The sequence below is a fragment of the Tachyglossus aculeatus genome, chromosome 23, assembly GCF_015852505.1.
Source record: "Tachyglossus aculeatus isolate mTacAcu1 chromosome 23, mTacAcu1.pri, whole genome shotgun sequence".
Lineage (NCBI taxonomy): Eukaryota > Metazoa > Chordata > Mammalia > Monotremata > Tachyglossidae > Tachyglossus > Tachyglossus aculeatus.
In genome coordinates this window covers 31,898,027-31,922,665 of record NC_052088.1, presented here as the reverse complement: position 1 = coordinate 31,922,665, position 24,639 = coordinate 31,898,027, and the positions used below count along the sequence as shown (strand labels likewise).

At 48.2% G+C, this 24,639-nt stretch overlaps 1 protein-coding gene across 3 annotated transcripts in view; it reads right to left on the bottom strand.

Moving 5' to 3' along the window:
* The window catches only part of PLPP1 (phospholipid phosphatase 1), a 144,787-nt gene that overhangs the window by 14,905 nt on the left and 105,243 nt on the right, over positions 1-24,639 (bottom strand). For all 3 annotated transcript variants that reach the window (XM_038765440.1, XM_038765442.1, XM_038765443.1), the window contains one exon: positions 3,828-3,885. In XM_038765440.1, the coding sequence (XP_038621368.1) occupies positions 3,828-3,885 (58 nt within the window). The remainder of the gene's footprint in view (positions 1-3,827; positions 3,886-24,639) is intronic.

The window sequence follows — 24,639 nt, the reverse complement described above, 5'->3', positions numbered from 1 at the left end:
ATAATAATTGTGGTGTTTGTTAAGCGCTTACTATGGGCCAGGCACCGCACTAAGCACCGGGGCAGATACAAGGTAATGGGGTTGGACACAGTCCTTGTCCCACATGGGGCTCACGGTCTCAATCCGCATTTTATAGATGAGGTAACCGAGGCCCAGAGAAGTGAAGTGACTTGCCCGAGGTCACACAGCAGAGAAGTGGCGGGGCCGGAATTGGAACCCAGGTCCTTCTGACTCACGGGCCACGCTGCTTCTCGGCAGTACCGGACTAGCAAAACAACGACTTGCTGTTGGCCTGCGTCCTTGGCTGTCGGGTTTTGTGAGGTTCTCTGACGGAGGACGAGGGGTCGTGGGAGGTCCTCACATCGATGTTTGGGAATGGAAGTGTTGGCGCACAAACTGTCCCGGACAAATCGTGCAGATTCGTGTTCTCTTAGGACACAAAAACCCACTGGGCATCTGGCAGACACACCCTGCTCAAGCTGAGCCCGTCGCCCAGAAACAACAAGATGACCCGCTTTGGATGGGCGGCTCGTTTTCCTCGTGTGAGAAAGGAACTCGGGAAATTTGAAGAGTGTTTGTGCAGGCTTTATAAGGAAAGATAAGTCGTCCTTTTCAGGACGAGGTTTCAGATATGGGTCCCTGAGTTATAAAAAGGAAGCTGTAGTCTCTGGTTAGAATAAACTCCATTCTGGTGAATTAGTGTCCCTCCTGCAGCTTCATAAAATTGAATTATCGCTAAGTCTTGCAGTTTCCGGATAAGAGAGAGAAGAAAACTTGGCCGACGTCAGAGGTTTGAGATTTCGGTTCTGAGATGGGGGTGTGCCATGGTTCGATCTGCACAAGCTTTTAGCTTTAGAGCTAAAGGTTCTTGAAGCTCTGGAATAATTTAGCTGGTTGTTCTCTAATTATTAATGTTGAGAGACAATTACTTTATCCATAGAATCTGATGTTGAACCTGAAAATTCCTGAATCGTAATCAGGTTAACCGCCTGCCCGCGTCTGAATCTTAGTGAGATCCCAGGGGGTTAGTGGGGAAGAGTTCTCCTCTCTGGAAGCTCGGCCTGGCTAATCCTGACCTCTCGGGGAGCGACCCCGGCCTCTCCCCTTGCGACGAAGCCCAAGGGATTGCTGTTGCTCGTCCCTGCTGATCGACGACGGACTCGCTACGGGTTCCTCTTTGTACCCACTGGATCGATCGATTGATCAATCAGTGGCATTTCCGGAGCGCTTACTGTGTGCAGAGCACTGTACTACGCGCTTGGGAGAGTCCAATGCAACAGAGTTAGCGGACGGTCCCCTGTCCGTAATGAGCTCCAAGCACAGACTGTTGGCTCCACGGCAGGCTCTCCGACAGAGCCGCTGGCCAGCCCTCAATTTAGGGTTGCTTTAGACGTACCCCGTGGCGGCTTCGAAAATCCTCCTGCCCCGTTAAAGATCACTTTCGGCCTCCAGCCGTGGCCTGAGGCTCCAACCCTAGGTTGCCTCTAGACTTTAAGCTCGTTGTGGGCAGGGAATGTGTCTTTTTATTGTTCTGTTGTACTCTCCCAAGTGCTTAGTACAGTGCTCCACACACGGTAAGCACTCAATAAATACAAATGACCAACCGACTGAACCTGGTGGGGAGAGCAGCCCTGGAATGGGCCCTGCAAACCTCCGGGCCATCCTGGGGTAGAAGCCGTGGGGTCCGTTGGGACAGAGCCAGGGCCTGGGGGTCAGAGGGGCCTGGGTTTCGATCCCGGCTCTGCCACTTGCCTGCCAGATGGCCTTGGGCAGATCGCCTAACTTCTCGGGGCCTCGGTTTGCTCATCTGGACAACGGGGGCTCCGGTGCCTGTTCTCGCTCCTACCTACTTTGGGACTGTATTCGGATCTGATAGCTTGTCTCTGCCCCAGCACTTAGTACAGTGCTTAATCCACGGTAAGCGCTTAATAATAATAATGATGGCATTTGTTAAGCACTTACTAGGTGCAAAGCCCTGTTCTAAGCGCTGGGGAGGATACAAGGTGATCAGGTTGTCCCACGCGGGGCTCACAATCTTAATCCCCATTTCACAGATGAGGTAACTGAGGCCCAGAGAAGCTAAGTGACTTGCCCGAGGTCACACAGCTGACAATTGGTGGAGCGGGGATTTGAACCCATGACCTCTGACTCCCAAGCCTATGCTCTTTCCCCTGAGCCACGCTTAACAAATAGCGCAGTTGTTTTTCCCTCCGCCTCTGCCCAAGCAAGGCCAGCCTGGCCCTGGGGACCCCGCTGCCATCCTTAGGGTCTGGGGCCGCTGGGAGGCCTCCGGTGACTCTACCCCACTCCGGCCCAGGCACGCACACTGGCCCAGCATCCCCCCGCCCCACTCAAGGAAAAGCGGCCCCTGGCAGCGGTCACCTTTCTGGGGAAAGCCAAATGGGCTGGGTGAGAGCCGAGTCTCTTCTTTCCAGCACGTGAAAGTCCGCAGATTGTGAAAGGGCACAACCCCAGAGGAGAAACCGGAGGGAGATGTCAGGCGGCGGCGGGGCGCTAGGCCGGGAGATCAAGGCCTCCTCTCTGACCACTTTTACCGGGCAGATACTTGGCTGTGGTCAAAGCAACCACTCTGAAGTGATAACACCATTTTGCCTCTTTCTGGGGGTCGGGGAGGAGGCGGAAAACCAATTTTGGTTCCCGAGATGCCAGACGGCCTCAGGCCGACGTGCCGAGCCGAGTGGCAGGCCTCGTCGATCCTTAGCCTAACTCCCTCTCCCAGGCCTGTGTCCCACAGTGGCCCTGAGAGGTCAGGGCCCGATTCCCACGGCCCCTCCTCCCCCACCAGCCCTGGAACAGAAGCAGCCTAGATCCCTGGGAAAAGCGGCTTTTTCCCTCCCCGGGCCCCCAAGGTGACACCATCTTTTCCATCGCCTCCCTCCGCTGCCCATCCCCACCCCCAAGCAGCCAGCCAGAGTGAACAGGGGCAGAGCGGGCCAGAGCAGGGAACAGAAGCAAGGGTGAACATAGTCAGTGTCCCAGGTGGGGCTCATAATCCTCATTCCTGTTGCCAGATAAGGTAATTGGGCCCAGAGAAGCAAAGTGATTTTCCCAAGGTGACACAATAGGTAGAGCCGGGCTAAGAACCCATGACCTCTGACTCTCAGGTCCAAACTCTTTCCAGAAGAGCCTTCTTCCCTAGGCTGTACCCAGAGGCCTTAAAGAAAGCCCCCTTAGAGCAGGTTTGCAGGCTTGTCTCGTGCCTTGACTACCACCTAATACACCCATGCTTCAACAAAACCCACCCCGAGGCTTCCAGTGCTTAGACCAAAGCCCCGGGGTAGATACAAGCTAAACAGGTCGGACACAGTCCCTGTCCCACAGGATGCACGCGGTCTTAATCCCCATTTTACGGATGAGGGAACTGAAGCACAGAAAAGTGAGGTAAACCCACCTAAGGTCATAGAGCAGGAGGAGAAACTGCAATATCTAATTTCAGTTACAACCACCAACTGAAGGCGGTCCCAATTTTATCAACCAACTGGCGTCAGGCCTGACAGAGACAGGGGCAAGCAGAAGCCTGCTCTGTCAGTTCCTGCTGCCAATCACCTTCTGTCCGTTAATTACCACACAAACACACACCACGCCTGCTCTCTCCATCTCACAAGGGTGTCCTTGTTTCCTCCTTCCCCCACCCAGGTTCTGTTTTGAGGTAAGCAATCCGAATTCAATCTACTCCAGATGGACTCCTCCAGTCATCTCGGAATGGTGAGTCACAGCGTGGAGCACGTGGAAATGCCAAAAGTAGCCACCATCTTGGCTTCCCCCACCGTCTCTTGTGCAGCGAGCACGAAATAAGTGATACTTACTGCCAGGAACAGCATGCAGTACATGGAGAATGACGAATGACCGGAGTAAAAGGATAGTCTAGAAGAGAAGAAAAAGAGGAAGGTTAATTCCCTCTCCCGTGGACAAAAGCATATTCTAGTGCTTCAGGTAAGCGTCAGCAAGGCTTCCGCTGCCAGGGAAAGTCGACAACAGTGTTTCTCGGCCGAGTGTAATTTTCTCAGCCTGACATTTTAAAACACTGGGAGCCTACCCCTTAAAACTAAAGGGCACATTCTTGACATCTTCCGAGACAATAGTAGCAATTGTATTTCTGAAGCGCTCACCGTGAGCCGAGCACAGCACTAAGCGCTGGGGTAGATTTCAGATAACCAGTTGGGACACGTTCTCTGTGCCACCAGGGCTCACAGCCTAAGTCGGAGGGAGAACGGGTATTGAATCCCCATTCTACAATTGAGGAAACTGAGGCCCAGAAAAGTGAAGGGCCTTTCCCAGGGTCGCACAGCAGGCAAGTGGCGCAGCCGGGCTTCGAACCCAAGTCCTCCGACTCCCAGGCCCACACTCAATCCGCTAGGCCATGCTGCTTCTCTGTACTTCAAGCGCTTAATACAGTGCTCTGCGCACAGTAAGCGCTCAATAAATACGATTGAATGAATGAATGAACAGGACGACGGCTCAAGACAAAGACACCAGTTTTCATCCTGAGAAACCAGTGCACGGCTCAATTTCGATTTACTTTTCTCTGAAGCTACTCTTTCCATGTGTTTGCCGAATGAGAGCTCGACCTAAAGATTACAGTTCTCTTGAGAGTTTCTTCTTAAATGCGGAACAGAATTCATCCACTTGGTTCCAACCCAGGGCTGGCTCTGATCACCCCAACAACTGGCTGTGTTTGATTAACTCGCTGCTAAAACAAGCAATAATCACTAATGAGAGTGTCGTGGCGAAGACACAGTTATTGAGGGTCTTTTGGAACTTTGGGGAAAAGAACAGGATCGACTGGTTCAAGGATTTAAAAACAAAACAAGTGGAAGAGTCGATGTGGGTGGGTAAAAATAAGGGACGCAGATGAATCCAATGGTGTCGGGGTGGGGGAACAGGGTGGGAGGGAGCCATGTTATGTTTTTAATAATAATAATTGTGGTATCTGTTTTACGCTTACTATGTGCCGGGCACTATACTAAGCGCTGGGGGTGGATACAATCCAATCGGGTTGGACACAATCCCTGTCCCACGTGGGCTCACAGTCTCAATCCCCATTTTACAGCAGCGTGAAGCAGCGTGAGAAGCAGCGTGGCTCAGTGGAAAGAGCCCGGGCTTTGGAGTCAGAGGTCATGGGTTCAAATCCCGGCTCCACAACTTGTCAGCTGTGTGACTTGGGGCAAGTCACTAAACTTCTCTGTGCCTCAGTTACCTCATCTGTAAAATGGGGATTAAGACTGTGAGCCCCACGTGGGACAACCTGATCACCCTGTAACCTTCCCGGCGCTTAGAACAGTGCTTTGCACATAGTAAGCGCTTAATAAATGCCATTATTATTACTATTATTACAGATGAGGGAACCGAGGCACGGAGAAACGAATTGACTTGCCCAAGGTCACACAGCAGACAAGCAGACAAGTGGAGGGGCGGCATTTGAACCCATGACCTTCTGACCTCCAGGCCCATTCTCTATCCACTACACCATGCTGCTTCTCTCTCAAGCGCTTAGTATAGTGCTCTGAACACAGTAAGCACTCAATAAATATGACAATGACTGACTGACTTTTCAAGGCTGCTTTCCCATTCTTCAGGTGCAGTCGGGAACTCTGTGGTAGAAATTCCGCAGCATCAATCCTCCTACCCCTTCCTTCCCTCTGCCTCCTTTCCACATTTCTGGCATAGCTTCCCAGCCTTCTCCAGTGCCTGGACGAATGAGTTCTTCATCCAGCAGATAGTTCTGTGTTTTTGCAAAACTGAATGTTTTTCCATCAAGCTGATGCTCAGGGATGCTCCCCTAGGTCACCGTGACCACACTGCACACACTCCGCTCTCACCCTCAAAATCTCTAGCAGGGGAAACAAACCCTTCCAGAGAGAACAATGAGAATAAAGAAGTCTGCATCTGAAATGCCCATTTTATTATCATTATTCGTGATGATAATAATAATAATAACAACAATAGTATTAAGCACTTACTACTAACAGTCCAGGCACTGTTTTAAGCACTGAGGTAGATACAAGATAACTGCGTTGGACAGAGTCCCTCTCCCACAGAGGGCTCACAATCTGTTGCCAACTTGTACTTCCCAAGCTCTTAGTACAGTGCTCTGCACACAGTAAGTGCTCAATAAATATGACTGAATGAATGAATTCCCCATTTTACAGATGAGGGAACTGAAAGTGAAGCGATTTGCCCAAGGTCACACAACAAAAACTCCTCACCATTGGCTTTAAAGCAGTCCATCACCTTGCCCCCTCCTACCTCACCTCACTTCTTTCCTACATCCGAGCCCGCACACACCGCTCCTCTGGCGTTAACCTTTTCACTGGGCCTCCATCTCGCCCGTTTCGCCACCGACCCCTGGCCCATGTCCTGCCTCTGACCTGGAACGCCCTCCCTCCTCAAATCCCATAGACAATCACTCTCCCCCACTTCAAAGCCTTATTATGTTGCCTACTTGTACTTCCCAAGCGCTTAGTACAGTGCTCTGCACATAGTAAGCGCTCAATAAATACGATTGAATGAATGAATGAAGGCCCATCTCCTCCAGGAGGCCTTCCCAGACTAAGCCCCCACTTTTTCCTTATCTCCCATTCACTACTGCGTCACCCTGACTCGCTCCCTTTGCTCTTCCACCCCCACTGGCCCTAAAGCACTTATGTACATATCTCTGATTTTATTTATTTGTACTGGTCTGGCTCCCCGCCTCTAGACTGTGAGCTCGTTGTGGGCAGGGATCCTGACTGTTTGTTGTCGTATTGTTCTTTCCATCATCATCAATCGTATTTATTGAGCACTTACTGTGTGCAGAGCACTGCACTAAGCGCTTGGGAAGTACAAATTGGCAACATATAGAGACAGTCCCTACCCAACAATGGGTTCACAGTCTAAAAGGGGGACACAGTCTAAAAGGGGGAAAATAATGACATTTGTTAAATGCTTACTATGTGCAAAGCACTGTTCTAAGCAATGGGGAGGATAGAAGGTGATCAGATTGTCCCAAGCAGGGCTCACAGTCTTCATCCCCATTTTACAGATGAGGTAACTGAGGCACAGAGAAGTTAAGTGCCCAAAGTCACACAGCTGACCATTGGCGGAGCTGGGATTTGAACCCACGACCTCTGACTCCCAAGCCTGTGCTCTTTCCATTGAGCCACGCTGCTTTCCAAACACTTGGTACGGTGTTCTGCACACAGCAAGCGCTTAATAATCAATCAATCGTATTTATTGAGCGCTTACAGTGTGCAGAGCACCGTACTAAGCGCTTGGGAAGTACAAGTTGGCAACATATAGAGACGGTCCCTACCCAACAGTGGGCTCACAGTCTAGAAGACTCACAGTCTAGAAGACTAAGAAATACGACCGACTGAATGAACGAATGAATGAAATGGCAGACCCGGGATTAGAACCCGGGTCCTTCCGACTCCCAGGCCTGTGTGCTGTCCGTTAGGCCCCGCTGCTGCAATTTCCCTTTCTACCCCGCCCTTCCTGTTGGAATCATCCTAGTCCTCCGCCCCGAACAACAGATCTCTTACTCAACCCGACCCGGCCGGTGGATACTCGTTTCCGAGGCCGGATCGGGGATACCCGCCGGGTGAGCAGAAAGGAATGTGGGTTGTGTTTATCTTATTACCAGGTATTTCCTAGAGGGAGAGTGGACCGGCTAGAAAAGGGAAATCGCGCCAAACGCAACAACGTTGGGCTCGGTGCGCGTCCACGTGCTCTGCCCGGCCACGTTCGCCCGCGCTTATGGCGTGCCAGCGCTTCTGTGGGACCCCAGGGCGAGGCTGGTGGTCCGGCCTGGGAGTGCCAGCCGTTGACGGGAACCACGTGGGCCCAAGCCGATGGATTCCCCCAAACCACCCACCGCGGCGGCGGGTCACGCTGGAAACCAGGAAGGAAGGAGGGGCGGGGGAAGGGCAGAGGGCGGACCGGGTCATTACTTCACTTTCCAGGAGTGGATTGTTTTCACTTTCCTCCAATTTCCCCTCCTAAACTGAGCCATTCCTTCCTCTCCCGCCCTGCCTGGCCGCGAAGGTTCCCGGACCACCCAGGGGTTTAGCAAAGGAGCAGAGGATCTGGGTGTCAGGGGCAGAATAATAATAATAATAATAATAATGCTGGTATTTGTTAAGCACTTACTATGTGAAAAAGCACTGTTCTAAGCGCTGGGGAGGATACAAGGTGAGCAGGTTGTCCCACGTGGGGCTCACAATCTTCATCCCCATTTTACAGATGAGGGAACTGAGGCCCAGAGAAGTTGAGTGACTTGCCCCAAGTCACCCGGCTGACAAGCGGCGGAGCCGGGATTAGAACCCAGGACCTCTGACTCCCAAGCCCGGGCGCTTTCCACTGAGCCATGCGGAAGGAGAAGGGAAAAGCTGGACCTGGGGCCGGCCGAGCACTAAAGGAAAAGCGACCAGCGTGGCTAATTAGTGGCAAGATCCCGGGCTTGGGAGTCGGGGGACGTGGGTTCTAATTCCGCCACCACCACCTGCCTGCTGTGTGACCTTGCTCAAGTCACTTCACTGGCCCTCAGTTCCCTCATCTGGATAATAGGGATTAAGACTATGAGCCCCACGTGGGACCACCTGAGTACTTTGTAATTACCCCAGTGCTTAGAACAGTGCTTGACACATAGTAAGCGCTTAACAAATACCATCATTATTATTATTATTAACCATCTTTGCTGACCGGCACGGCCTCCTCCCATCACCTCCTCCTACAAGCCCCATCCCTGCAAGCCCTGACTGACGGGAAGGGGTGGGAGCTTGGGAATTGCTTTCCTGCAACTGCAAGGGACCCTATCCCAGAAGCAGCGTGGCTCAGTGGATAGAGCCCGGGCCCGGGAATCGGAAGGACCTGAGTCTGCCGCGTATCTGCCGTGTGATCTTGGGCAAATCTCTTCACTTCTCTGGGCCTCAGTTTCCTCATCTGGAAAATGGGGAATAAGACTGTGAGCCCCATATGGGACAGGGACTGTGTCCTATCCAATTACCTTGAATTCGTTCATTTCATTCATTCAATCATATTTATTGAGCACCTACTGTGTGCAGAGCACTGTACTAAGCACTTAGGAAGTACAATTCAGCAACAGAGACAATCCCTCTACTGTGCCTGGCACATAGTAAGTACTTAATACCACAATTATTATTATTATCATCATCATCATCAATCATATTTATTGAGCGCTTACTATGTGCAGAGCACTGTACTAAGTGCTTGGGAAGTACAAATTGGCAACATATAGAGACAGTCCCTACCCAACAGTGAGCTCACAGTCTAAAAGGGGGAGACAGAGAACAAAACCAAACATACTAACAAAATAAACAGAATAGATAGGTACAAGTAAAATAAATAGAGTAATAAATATGTACCATTATTAATAATGATAATAACAATCCCCCTTTGACAGGATGTAGAATGGATCCTCCATCACCTCTGACCCCGACCCTCAACTCTCAGGCTATCTGCAAATTCTCTATTGTTGTTACGCCATGAATGGTTTGAATGTATTTTGGATGGAAACGTCGCATGTTCGTAAATGTTTTCAGACAAAACCCCGGGCTGTTGATTTTATTTTACTTCACCCAGATAAAGTCCAGAGCAAACCCTGGCCGGCCCATGTGGGTTTCTGAGAAGAGAACTCTCCCGAAGCATCCCGCACCCGGCCTCTCGCTCTTGGACCTGGCCCGCTTTGGCTTTGGACAACAACGCAGGGAACACTCAAAGGGAAAAACAAAACCCTCCGAGACGCGAAATCCGTTTTACGATGCCTTCTGATCGTGTGTCAGAGTAAATAGGAAACACGTTGCACCAAATGCAGGGAGACAAGGTAATCTCTTTTTAAACCGTCCAGTCTTCGGTCAAGGGCCGCGAGACTCCCGTGAACTCATTTCGGTGATTTCTGCTGTGAAATCTCACGTTGTCTGTGTTACTGATCGAAGTCGAACCGACAGCTGTGCTTTTAAAGTTAGCGACGGGACCCAATTATGTTAACCGTTTCAGTCTAACCGCTTACTGCTTAGGCCTGTTCCACCCAGTCCAACTTTGGCATCAACCCCTCCCTCGACTGCCCGGTTTCGACCCCGAAAGCCAGGAGCCCCAGGAGGCGTGAGAAAATTAGGCTGTTCCACCTTCAGAAAGCAAAAGAAGGATCTTCATCTTCTAACCGGCTCCTCGGGCTGAAGGCAGGATGGGTCATGCTGACCTCCGTTTACGAGGAGGCCCCGACCGGGAGAGGGGTAGGACAGAGCTCGGCTTATTCAAAGGATTCAAATCCCCCACCGACCTGATGGTCGGTCACCAGGACTCCAGGTTTGCTGGACAAGCCCCAGGGCACTTAGTACACTGCTCTACTCACAGTAAGCACACAATAAATACAACTGATTGAAGAATATGGGCAAGAAGTCAGCTGCTAAGTTGAGGCTTCAAAAGCCCAGGGGCCAGAGCATTCTTGGGATGCTGGCATAGATGGCATGGTGCAAACCATGTCAGACACGCTGGCTCAGTTTGCTGAGGTGTAAAGGATGGAGAGGCCAAAAAAGGGCACGAAAATTCCCCTCGCCCCTCCCTTCCCAACACCCCACATCGCCCAACACAAACACACAAGAAACCATCCTCCTGACAATCTCACACCACCAAAATCCCAGCTCTGGATCTCTACCTCCTCTACCTCCCCCCCGCCCCACCCATTTTTTTAGTGGTTTGTTAAGCGCTTACGACGTGTCAGGCACTGTGTGGGGTCTTAGATGCCGTCGAGTCGTTTCCAATTCATAGCGACTTAATGGTTCTTTTTCCACAGAGTTTTTTTGGTAAACGAATACAGAAGTGTGGGGTAGATACACGATAATCGGTTTGGATACAGTCCCTGTCCCTCATAGGGCTCACAGTCTCAATCCCCATTTTACAGATGACGGAACTGAGGAACAGAGACGTGAAGTGACTTGCCCAAGGTCACACAGCGGAGAAGTGGCGGAGCCGGGATTAGAACCCAGGTCCTTCTGATTCCCAGGCCTGGGCTCTATCTGCCTGGCTGTGCTGCTTCCCTACCGTGTTTCCTCATTGCTGTGCTTGTGCCACAGAAGGCTGATGGTGGGAAAAAGAAAAAAAGCTAGGCACCAAGATGACTATTGCCATTTCAAACTCACATGTTCCAATTCCACCCTTTTTCGTTCTCATCAACTCTCTTGGCCTCTGCCTCCTACCATTTTTCCAGACCTTTAACACCCTCCCGTAGCCCCAGTGGCCCCTCGCCCATTCTGGCAAAACCAAAGGTGTAATTTCCCCCCACCAAATTCAGAAAACACGGAGGAGGTTGGCAGCGGCGTGATTTGAGCAACCGGAATCGTTTTCTCTCGTCCCTGTGCTAGTTCACCAGGCCTTTCAGCTTCCCCTTGTAAATGATGGTATTTGAGTGCTCGCTGGATGCAGGACACTGTTTTAAGCGCTTGGGAGGGTACGAATACTTCTCTTTTTCCTAATCCGTTTCCATTCCCGCTGACCCCAACAGCTTCCAGACTTTTAACTCCCTGCTCAGACCTCCTGTCACCTCGCCTACCCCATTTCTGTCCCCTAATGACCTCGCCACGTTCTTCATCAACACAAGGGAAACCATCAGGTGTGATCTCCCTAAAATCTCTCCTGCTCTTCTTTAGGCCCCACTTCGACTCTCCTCATAGCCCCTGCAGCATCTCGAGAGGAGATCTCTCCACTCCTCTCAAAATCTATCCTCTCCACCTGTGATTCCGACTCACTCTCCCTTCATACTTTTTTTGAAACGCTCACCCCCGCCCTTCTTCCCTCCTCGAATGCCATCTTCGCTCGTTCACTTTCCAACGGCTTCTTCCCCGCTGCTTTCAAACGTGCTTATTCATTCATTCATCAATTGTATTCACTGAGCTCTTACTGTGGGCAAAGCACTATACTAAGCGCTTGGGAGAGTACAATATAACAACAGACACCTTCCTGCAGCATGGCTCAGTGGAAAGAGCCCGGGCTTTGGAGTCAGCGGTCAGGGGTTCGAATCCCGGCTCCACCACTTGTCAGCTGTGTGACTTTGGGCAAGTCACTTCACTGGGCCTCAGTTACCTCATCTGTAAAATGGGGATGAAGACTGTGAGCCCCCCCGTGGGACAACCTGATCACCTTGTAACCTCCCCAGCACTTAGAACACCGCTTTGCACATAGTAAGCGCTTAATAAATGCCATCATTATTATTATTATTATTACTATTATCCCCCATCCTTAAAAAACAAACAAAGACCTCCCTCGGCCCCACGGCTTCCTCAATAATCGTATTTATCGAGCGCTTTACTGTGTGCAGACCACTATTAAGTGCTCAGCCCTCATTTTACAGATGAAGTCAGTGAGGCCCAGAGAAGTGAAGTGACTTGCCCCAGGTCACCCAGCAGACAGACGGCAGATTAGAACCCATGACCTTCTGACACCCAGGCCTGTGCTCTATCCACTCGTCCATGCTGCCTCGCCCCACCGTTGCTCGCCACACACTCCCGACTTAAAGACCAGGACGGCTAGCTGGGCACCGGGACGGCTAGCTGGGCACCAGGACGGCTAGCTGGGCTTCGGTCCCCCCAACCTTCAGTCCGTCTCATGTCCGACTCCTCCATCCAAGCTGCGTCTGATCGACCCCTCAGGTCAGAGTGTGGAGAAATGCCATGCCTTCCCCCGCTGGCCCAGTCCCACTGACCGACGGAGGCCCAATGGTTCAGTTCAGAGTCCCCCACCACTCCAAACAAGCAAACCCCCACAAGCGGGCATGGCCGATTCAGGAAGGTCACGATTTACCTTTTGTTTTTTTTCAAATGGCATTTTTAAGCGCTTACTACGTGCCAGGCTGGGGTAGACTACCAAGTGAATCGGGTCCCTGTCTCCCGTGGGGCTCGTAGTCTTAACCCCGTTTTACAGATGAGGTAACTGAAGCCCAGAGAAGTGAAGTGACTTGCCCAAGGTTCAGAGCAGACAGTCGGCGGAGTGGGATTAGAACCCCGCTCCCCTGACTCCCACAGCCCGGCTCTCTCTGCTAGGCCATGCTACTTGTTCCCACCTCAACACTGGAGCTTTCTTCCACTTGGATTTCTTCATAGTAAACTGACTGAAAAGAATTATTGAAAAAAAAGAGCCAATTGCAGAAACTGAGAGAAAAAATAGTAATAATAATAATTATGGTATTTGCTAATCGCTTACTATGTGTCAAGCACTGTTCTAAGCACTTGGGTAGTAGATACAAGATCATCGGGTCAGATACAGCCCCTGTTCCACACAGGGCTCCCAGGTTATGGGAGGGAGAATAGGTAGTGAACCCCCATTTTACAGATGAAGAACTGAGGCACAGAAAAGTGACTTGCCCAAGGTCACATAGCGGGGTTTTTTTTGGGGGGGAGGGGGGATTGGTTAAGCACTTATTATGTATCAAGCACTATTCTAGTGTTGCAGTAGACAAAACCTAATCAGGTTGGACACAGTCCTGTCCCACATGGGGCTCACAACCTTAATCCACATTTTACAGATGAGGTAACTGGGGATCAGAGAAGTGAAGTGAGTGGCCCAAAATCACACAGCAGACAAGTGGCGGAGCCAGGATTAGAACCCAGGACCGTCTGCTCCCAGGCCCATGCTCTATCCACTAAGCCACACTACTTCTTGCTTTTGAAGGAGGCTGCAGCCTGCCCTGTGTGGCACGTCTATCAACTCTGTTGTGTTGTACTCTCCCAAGCACTTAACGCGCTACTCTGCACACAGTAGGTGCTCAATAAATACCACTGATTGACAGACTGGTGCCCCTGAACAATGGCTGGGCATTCCCGGAGTTGGTAGCAGGAGGGCTCTCCCTCCCTCCCTGGAGACTTTAGTTTTGTAAAATGTACCCCATTCGAAAAACCTGAGAACCACTGTCCTGGTGGACTACTGGTTAAAGAATCATTTAGGAGACGATTTGAAAAATCAACGCTCCATTTGTGGGTATGGTAGCTGAGATATTAACACCGCAACTTGGAAGATTCACATTTACTCATTTCAATAGCTACACAATGCTGGCTACACCTAGAAACATAGAAATAGCACCTCAAATTTGGGAATTTACCACTTTAAATCATTTTAATTACTAGGCCTTGGCCTTTCTGTATCCCAAAATGGTCTTATTGGGATCTACTGGGTTAAAGTCCTTCTAGACTGTGAGCCCGTTGTAGGGCAGGGATTGTCTCTGTTGCCGAACTATACTTTCCAAGTACTTAGTATGGTGCTCAATAAATACGATTGAATGAATTACAGGCCTTTAATTTGCAGCGCAGAAAAATCCCTTTCCGACAAAACTTAGGGTGTGCTTAAAATTTACCCCAGAAACACCACATGTTTTCAGTTAACTTTTTCTATAACAAGCATGAAGTCAAGCCTTCTAAACAGTGATCCAGCAAACAATCGGAAGATAATGATGAGTTTACCATTTAGCTTTCCTGACAAAGGAGTATTTCACTTGGAGAGCAAGTTTTCCAATTGTTTTTAACTGATTCATACCATGGAGCAGCGTCACAGCAAACAGTGTGATCACCACCTTTGCGAAGTGCTCTATGATTCTTTATTATTTGTTATTTCTCACAAAAAAATTGGTGATATTTTCCTAATCTGTATCTGAGAACAGAAAAATGAAGTCAGATCTCCCTGCTCCGGATGGTCTGGGACAGAGCCCTATCTGGAAATAAAAATAATTTACAAAAATCAGTGATCACCCTGATAAAATCGGCACCAGCAGCCTCCTTGCTGGCTCTTCCTCCTTCCCACTGCGCTCTCACAATTACCAACGGGTGTGAGGACTTGTAAAAACACAGCCTGGATTTCCATTCAACTACAGCCATGGAGAGTGGTTCTGGTTCACCTACGGAGGAAATCCACGCTAATTTTCGCAAGCCCTCAACCCCTGTGGCAAACCAGGGCTGAAGTCAAAGAAGGAGAGACAGAGACGGGCCCCCACCGCAAGAACCATTTTCAAGCCATCTGGAAGCTGAGATTGGGAGACTTAGGTAAGCATCAAAAGGCTTCAGATAGGAGGTTTAAGGCCTTGCTTACCTATCCCCACAAAATGGCTCGGTTTAACCAGAGCTCTCTCAGTGTGCACAGGCAGAGAGCCCCTTATTAGTGAAGCCTGTAGGACCTCCCTACCTCCTTCCCAAAACTCCCCTCAGGAGCTGCAGACTTTCAAAGGGTTGGGTTCATTCATTCATTCAACCACATTTATTGAGTGTTTACTATGTGCAGAGCACTGTACTAAGCGCTTGGGAGGGTACGATATAATGATAAACAGACATATTCCCTGCCCGCAATGAGTTTACAGCCTAGTGGGGGAGGCAGACATTAATATACAGAAATAAATGACAGATATGTACGTAAGCGCTGTGGGGCTGGGAGGGGGTGATATATGAAGGAGAAACTCAGGGCGATGCATAAGCGAATGGGAGAAGAGGAAAGGAGGGCTTCGTCGGGGAAGGCCCCTTGGAGGAGATGTGCTTTCAATGACGCTTTGATGGACGGGGGAGTAACTGTCTGTCAGATTTAAGGTGGGAGGGCATCCAGGCCAGAGGTAGGATGTGGGCGAGAAGTTGGCGGCAAGGTAGATAAGATAGTGGCACAACGAGAAAGTTAGCACTAGAGGAGTGAAGTGTGCAGGCTGGGTTGAGAACGAGGAAGAAACAAATAATAGCAAAATGTTCCCACATTCATTCACTCTGCTTGCAAAAGAAAGAAATAAAAGCAGAACACGGTCAACATAATGAGGATGGCCACCTGGACTGGTTTCATCCAAACAGTACGGGGGGATCTCAGAGCTCCTTTGAGCCCAAGGCCCACCTCAAAACCCGTCCGCAATTAAAACACATCTGGGACCCCCGAAAGTTCCAGCGGAGCCCATCTTGGCGCCTCTGCTTCTTCCTACCTGCTGCCTCTTAGAGCAACCTGGATATAACAAGATGGCAGCTGAAAACAGACTTGCATCTAATTTAGATAATCATGTTTTAGCGGGTGGTATTAGGCATAATCCTCACTGGGGATTTGGCAGGAAGGTGAATGAGATTAGGCCCCTCTGTTCTTTCCTTTGTGCAATGGGTTTCTGGCATTAAACAATTACAATTCCTTGCAGGGTAATTCCTGAGGAGTGTAGTGACACGTTTTCTAGCTTGGGTCTATACTGTGGCTCAATCCAGTTCTGCCGAGCATACGTTAGTCCCAACAGGGGAAGCAAATCCCAGTCCCAGGTGGCAGGGAGGTCACGTTTCCGACTGTCCTACTGGTTTCAATTCATTTGTAGATAAGTTGCTTCAGAGCAAGAATCTTGTATTCGCATGGTTCAAAACCCTGAACCTGAGGAGATGCTCAGAAAAGGCTCTAGAGGAAAAGTGACTCCAGAGCCAATGCCCCCTCACAATGTCACATCAAAAATGAAGGGAGAATTTCTACTCATTAGAAAGCAGAAGAAAAATGGCTCAAATTTTCACACAGTAAGTGCTCAATAAATACGACTGAATGAACGAATCGTTTAAGGTCCCAATCTCCTCCATGCCAACGTTATATATTCTTGCATGACTTCATTGGGGACTAGCTTAAGAATTGTTAGGTATAAACATCCAAGTTCTATCCACTAAAATTAATCCATTTTTTCCCCCTCAGAACAAATAAAACTCAACCGTTTTATGAGATATTCAACCGCATCTAGAAACCTGGGTCTCAAGGGGATGGGGCCAGAGAGACAGGTGGGAGGGTGGAAAGTGGGGAGGGGGAGAGACAAGAGGGAAAGAAGTAAAGGAAGAAATGAAAGAGGGGAGAACGGAACGAGGGAGAAACAGGAAAGAGAAGAGAGGAGAAGGGAAAAAAAACTTACCACCTGTCAGTCAGTCAATTGTATTTATTGAGTGCTTACTGTCTGCTGGGCACTGTACTAAGAACTTGGGAGAGTACAACAATATAACAGACGTATTCCCTGCCCACATCGAGCTTACAGTCTATAGGGGGAGACATGAATATAAATAAATCAATTCCAGATATGTGCATAAGTGCTGTATATATGTTTGTACATATTTATTACTCTATTTATTTATTTATTTTACTTGTACATATCTATTCTATTTATTTAATTTTGTTAATATGTTTGGTTTTGTTCTCTGTCTCTCCCTTCTAGACTGTGAGCCCACTGTTGGGTAGGGACTGTCTCTATATGTTGCCAACTTGTACTTCCCAAGCGCTTAGTACAGTGCTCTGCACACAGTAAGCGCTCAATAAATATGATTGATTGATTGATTGCTGTGGGGCTGGAAGGTGGGGTGAATAAAGGGAGCAAATCAGGAAGACGCAGAGGGGAGTTGAAGAAAAGGAAAAGAGGGTTACTACCACCACCACCACCACCACCAGGATTTTCCACCTACCTCCTGGCACTAACTCTGGGTGCTTTGGGCTGGGCTGGGCCTATGCCACATATGACCAGGTCCAGTCATTCCACTGGGGCCGGGAGATGGACCACGGCTTGCTCAGACCGATGGCCACCAATTTGGTTGGGCCAGAGACAGAGGCGACAGGAGGGAGGTGGTCCACCGCAGCTTCTCCGTCTCAATAAAACCAAGCATCCCAGGCTATTCACGGCAGAATCATCCATGACTCAGCCATGGCAGCAAGGGCATATAGTTTCCCTCCCAGGCCCAAAGCAAGGCCCACCTTGGCATTTTGGAGGGTGGGGGGTCGGGATATAACCCTCAAAAGTATGACCACCCTGCCCATTTTGTGAAGTGTGGTCACCTTGATTCACTCAGTCATTCAATCATTCATTCGATCATATTTATTGAGTGCTTACTGTGGGCAGAACACTGTACGAAGCGCTTGGAAAGCACAATACAGCAATAGAGACAACCCCTGCCCATAACGGGCTTCCAGTCGTACTTACTGAGTGCTTACTCTTTATTACTATACTCAGAGTTTGGGAGAGTACCAAAGAACAATAAACAGACACATTTCCTGCCCACAACGAGCTTACAGCCGAGAGGGATCTGAAGAGCGATCTGAAGCATGGTGAGGGAACATCAGCAATTACGAGATACAGGCATCAACTGATTAACACTTCTCCCAGGACAATTTTGGAAGGGAGTCTATCTAGCCCTCCAGATGTCCATCAGCTAAGCCTAAGGGAGCTGGGATTGCAGTTTTTACCCAGCATGAGCAGAGGGATAAGAGGCAGCTTAGTGGAAGTCTTCAAATACACCAAGGCCTGCTAATGGGAATGTGTGGGAACTGTAATTAAGATGGCTAGACACACCCCACTCAAAGCAAGTTCAGACAACTGCTTTACTTTTCAGTCTCACTTTCCTGGGTGTGGGGAGGGATGGGGGGAGTGAGGAAGGGAGACAATGGAATGGTAAAACCAGTGGGCTTTCAAATAGAGCTGTCGCTCCCTGCCACATGTGTGGAATTCCAAGACAGCACCCCCAAGAGCTCAATGTCCTGTAAACTAGTCTCCCGTTTCCCAATAAAACCCTCTATGACAAATTTCGGTGCTTTTTAGCAGCAGAAATGTGTTTACAATAAAAAACATACTACAACATACAATTTAGTAGCCCTGCAATTCATTACACCAGAGTTGAAGCACGTCAAATTGCAAGCGACAAGGCCAATAAACATATATTTCAATGCACCATCCAGGGCTTATTTCTTGGCATGGGAAAGAGGTTATCAAAATCAAGGAACTCATTTTTCAACTGGCACTTCAGTCTCTGGAAGTGCCAGATCCATAAAGCCGGATGACAAACCGGGCATTCTCTCCCGAGGCCAGCCCAGGGAGCGAGACTAAGAATAATACAGAGACAGGAAAAGCTGTTTGAGATAGTCCCAACAAAAATTGTTCGAAAATGGTATCCCGGCCAAGTCAGGCTAGACATCTCAGTCAACTGGTCTTATTTCCAGGGGCCACCCAGTGACTCGGAATTACGACTTCGGTAGCAGAATAAAAACCGTTATGTGGCACCCAAATTAGTCCTCTCACTATAAGCTCACGGGACTCTTAAAACCACACTGCTTTAAACGTGTGTGTTACTGAGCAACATGGGGAAGAGGAGTGGCCTCTGGTGGAAAGAGCCCGGGGCTGAGAGTCAGAGGGCCTGGGTTCTAATGCCGCTCTGCCACTTGTCTGCTGTGTGACCTTGGGTGGGTCACTTCACTTCTCTGGGCCTCAGTTACGTCATCTGTAAAAAGGGATTCAGACCTTTTAGACTGTGAGCCCACTGTTGGGTAGGGACTGTCTCTATATGTTGCCAACTTGTACTTCCCAAGCGCTTAGTACAGTGCTCTGCACACAGTAAGCGTTCAATAAATATGATTGATTGATTGATTGATTGACCTGTTCTCCCTCCTATTTAGTCTGTGGGCCCCATGTGGGGCCTGATGATCTTGTATCTTCTCCAGTGCTCAGTACAGTGACTGGCACATAGTAAGTACTTAGCAAATATCACAATTATTATTATTACTACTACTAATAAAAATGTATATGTCAAATGACTAAACTACAAATCTGGATTATTTGTTTTACTCACTCTATCAGATTGGTGACCCTCTTTTTCAGAGGGTCATTCTTTCCCATACCAGGCAGATTCTACTGGCTAAAAATTTCAATCATCTTGACATGCCCTCTCTCCTTAACTGCTGCTGTGTCTCCTATTCATTCGGTCATATTTAGTGAGCACTTACTGTGTGCAGAGCACCGTACTAAGCGCTTAGAAGTGCAATTCAGCAATAAAGAGGGACAATCCCTGCCCACGATGGGCTGACGGTCTTTCAGCTTATTTTTTCCAAACTTGCCTCACTGAATTCAGAGACATGTACTTGTATTGCTTCCACCTTCTGACTCCTGGCTTCCACTGATTTCAAACTTTAGATTGCCTTCTTGATGAGTGCCTGGCATTTCAACCTCTGTGATTCTTGTCACTCATTTTTGTTCTTTTTATTTTATCCTCCAACTTGCATGTTTCCAACCAATCTCACCTTTGGCAAGCTCCCGACCCTTACTGCTCTACGGTCTTTTTAGTTGCTTCAGAGGTTTACTCACTAATCACTGAAATAAACCAGCAATGTCTCTGATAAAGAGAGAACACAATACTTCTGAAAGTTTTACCAAGAAGAATCTGCCTCGTATGGGAAAGGATTACTCTCTAAGGGGAGAACAGTGTAGCAGCAAGTGACATAAAGTATTTATGACATAAAGGGACGGCACGTGGGTTACCGGCAGTGGATGTAATGAAAATATCTGGTGACAGGAGGGAAACAGACTTAGGACTGAGAAAGCCCCCTAGTTGAATCAAAGAAATATCTTGCTCTGAGAAGTAGGAAGGGATAACCAGGCACCGTTTAAAGGGCAGAGAGTGAATGATACACTACATCTGAATTATACATTATAGCATACATTTTATACCAGTTATACATTTGAATTATACAAAAGAAATGTGGGAGGTTCAGAAGACACCCTCTTACTTTGTTCTCACATATTGCCTGAAGGAGGTTAATAAAACTGATTGATCTGGACAAAACTTGAAAAACTGAAGACCGGGGAAGCATACAGAATTCTACCGGGACTGGCTTTTCTCAGAATCTTTGCTTTCAGATTCACCCAACAATAGATCAATCAGTCGTGTTTATTGAGGACTTCAGGTGCAACACTATAGAAAACTAGATGCCACTAAAAGAAATCAGTAACCTGCAAGAACATCTTTGTCTACCGAGTACCATCGTCATGCGTGGGTTTGAGGGGGTTTTGGGCCAAATAAATCAACGCGTGCTAAGTGGGCAAAACTGGGAACGTGGGCTATCCTGAAGTCACAGATTTTCAACCTAGAGAATTGGGAGGAAAAGAACTAAATAAAGATAATCATTAAATCTGTCCAGTGCAGAAATTGATATTTTATCTAGAATGGAGATCAGCAGGAGAGAGAGAGAGAGAGAGACAGAGAGACAGAGAGATATCAGACACAAGTTAGCAGAGGAACCGAACCCTAGGAAAACAACAGAGAAGTGGAATTTTCAGAGATCAGAGGGACGTTGGGGTAGACAGGTTTCAGTTCCTCCTAGACTGAAGGGAAAACTGAACCTCTGACAGACACCTCCACAGAGGGTTTTAAATACTTCAACAAAGAATGCATTTCTGGTCTAAGAGAGGTGGCAGAGAAGTCAGAAGAGTTAGGCTATCACATCCTAAACCCCAAAGAGCTTTTTTTTTTTGGCGCACAACAAGTTGCAGAATCAATGTATGGCATTTATTGAGTGCTTGGCTTTGTGCAGGCCAGATACCAGCAGCATTCAAGAAGCCAATTTAGTTCACACATTTCATTACCACAAAGGAATTTCAATCCCACAAAGGGATAAGGGGCCCAGCAGAACTTCTGTCTTAATAAATGAGAGATAAGATTTAAAAAGAAGGGTTCCCACCCCCACCAAAAAAAAAAAAAACCAACACAAAAACATTTTTTCCTCATCTTCTCATCCAGGAAAAGAGCCACATTGACCAGCTGTGCTACTACTGGAAAACCATTTTACATTTCAGGGGCAGAGAATGTTTTCTCTGGCTCCGCGCTCTCGGGAATAAGACGTCCTGACTGAGGATAAAAACTGCTCCTTGGTGGTTCCAAGGATTCCAAGTAAAGGGTCTCAGTTCAACCTTCTTTGTTCCACAGTTCTAAACTCAATAAGGGCAGGCCATGGCAAGTAGAGTATATGCACAATTTTCCCACACGCAGCTGAATGCTATGCTTTGATTAGCTCAGGCCCATGAATTACCCAAAGCTGAGAGACGTGAAGTCAGCCAGTTAATTTGCCATTTGCCCTCTCATACTGGTTTTCCTTTGAAAGGAGTCTGGAGTTTCGACTGGTCATCAAAAGAGGAGCGGCATTGGAAAGCATTGTTCACAGATGGTCTACACAGCATCCTCCCCTTTTACCGTCATAAGCCCTCTAGAGAATTAACGGCCACGGACATCGGAATTATGTCAGCAATTGCCACCTAGTTTGTCTTCCTGTCAGTTCTGGCGAGTATTTGAATGGTGCTCTAAAATCTAAAAAATGCTCCCCCAAAATTTTAGTGACGCACACAGAGATCAGAAGCTGCCAGACTGGATGGCTCTGTGGTGTCTGCTTACACTGGGGTGACAGACACCCTTCTGTTCTGAGGTGAACAACAACTGATTCAATTTTGAAAATATTAAAAAAATGCAAAGTCGAGAGGCCTTAAAATTAGCAAGGGTGGATCAGTGTGGTGTGACACTGTTTGTGTCCTTATTTTCCATTCCCTAAGTGAAGATTCATTTCCAATTTTTGAAAAACGTATCTCATTTCAGCCTTCCATAAAACAAAACCTTGAAATTGGCCGGCCTGTACATGTACGAAACAGTTTCCAAAACATTACCTCAGTAGCAAAATGTTACATTAGGTTATTAAATAAGGAAGAACGATCATCGGCTCGACACAAACATGAGAAAAACATTAACCCAATCGGCACGCAGTGTTACACTAGAGAAATCTGTCCGGAAAATGAGAGCATCAGTTGGAGACTGAAACCCTAACACCCGCCTGATCAAGTTGTTCTTTTGACTCAACTGCCTCTTCAAAAATTAAAGTGTGGTCAAGCCCAACTCAAAGTGCATTTGCCCTTCTGAGCAATTCAAACACAGAGGGGCTTCAGGGGGCCCTCTAGACTGTTTGTTGTGAGCAGGGAACACGTCTACCGACTCTGTTAAATGGTATTTTCCCAAGCATTTAGTACAGTGCTCTGCCCACCTTCAGCACTCAATACATACGATCGACTGGACGCGCTGGGGTAGTTTCCAGCCAGTCTTTTTTTCCAGGCTGGCTTTTCCCAGTAGGCTTAGCAGGGAGTGGGGACCATAGCAGAAGGAAAGGAATAAGGTCTTGCGGATTTCTGTTGTTTATTTAGTAACATTAAAATTGCCTGATACATGCAAATTAGCACTTATACTAACCAGTTCGTCACTTTTCCTCATAATCCTGCAGTACTGGATGCAATCCTTTCCTCAGTTACTGATGACCCTCCAACTTTCATTGAATTAAAAAGTGTCCTGGTGATTTTACCCCCCAGAAACAGAAAACAGAATGCAAAACAGAATGCATTCCTGGTCCAAATAAAGCATGGTCCAATGACCCTAAAATTAATTTCTACTTCTCCCAAATCTGGCCTTCCAATAAACTTACCTCTTTCCCCACTTTCATTCTCTCTAAAGAGCACTACTGCAGTTTTTGCATTAAAAAGCATTCCAAACCAATACGTGGATCAAGACGTAAAACCATCCTATACAGCGGATGTGTTTCCAGACTCACTCTGGCCTCAGACCTCTTTCTCCACTGTTCTATCCAAATCAATCAATCAATCAATCGTATTTATTGAGCGCTTACTGTGTGCAGAGCACTGTACTAAACGCTTGGGAAGTACAAGTTGGCAACATATAGAGACAGTCCCTACCCAACAGTGGGCTCACAGTCTAGAAGGGGGAGACAGAGAACGAAACCAAACATATTAACAAAATAAAATAAATAGAATAGATATGTACAAGTAAAATAAATGGAGTAATAAATACGTACAAACATATATACATATATACAGGTGCTGTGGGGAAGGGAAGGAGGTAAGACGGGGGGATGGAGAGAGGGACGAGGGGGAGAGGAAGGAGGGGGCTCAGTGTGGGAAGGCCTCCTGGAGGAGGTGAGCTCTCAGTAGGGCCTTGAAGGGAGGAAGAGAGAATATTGCACTGGGGGCATTGGCTTCCCTGCAGGACTCGGGCTGGCGTCCAACATTCTTCTACTGTCCCCCACCCCTTCCATTTTGCGACCTGCCTCTTTTGTTGCGGAGACTGCACTGTGAAAGTCTTGAGGGTCTCTGGACAATAAGCTCGTCCTCTAGACTGTACGCTTGTTGTGGGCAGGGAATGTGTCTGTTATAGCGTAATCTCCCAAGCGCTTAATACAGTGCTCAGCACACAGTAAGCACTCAATATATACGACTGACCAACTGACCTCAGGGCCACTCTCGACCTTTCATTCATTCATTCAATTGTATTTATTGGGCGCTTACTGTGTACAGAGCACTGTACTAAGTGTTCGGAAAGTACAAAGCAGCAATAAAGAAAGACCAATCCCTGCCCACAACAGGAGCGGGGGAGACAGACATCAAAACAAGTAAACAGGGATCATACTTATTGAGAGCACTGTATTAAGTGCTTGGGGAGAGTACAATCTGCCTCTCTTCCATCTCCTCGTCAACCTGCTGGTTTCTGGGGCCCACCACTCAGGTAAACTTCCTGAAAGACCCTGTCGTGATGGAGTCGGGAGGCAAGTCGGAGGCGAAAGGTCAAGGAACGTGGGAGGAGAAAGGAGCCACATAGATAGATGGAGTGGGTCAGTACATAGGTTGAGGGGGGAGGGGAATGAGGCTGAGCCCAAACAAGGGGCCCACCAGACTACTGGGGGATTAGATTCTCTACATCAAGTTGATTATGTTGTCTTAGTCAATCAATCGTGTCTACTGAGTATTTACTGTGTGCAGGGCACTGTACTAAGTGCGCGAGCCAGTACAATATGAGAAGCAGCGTG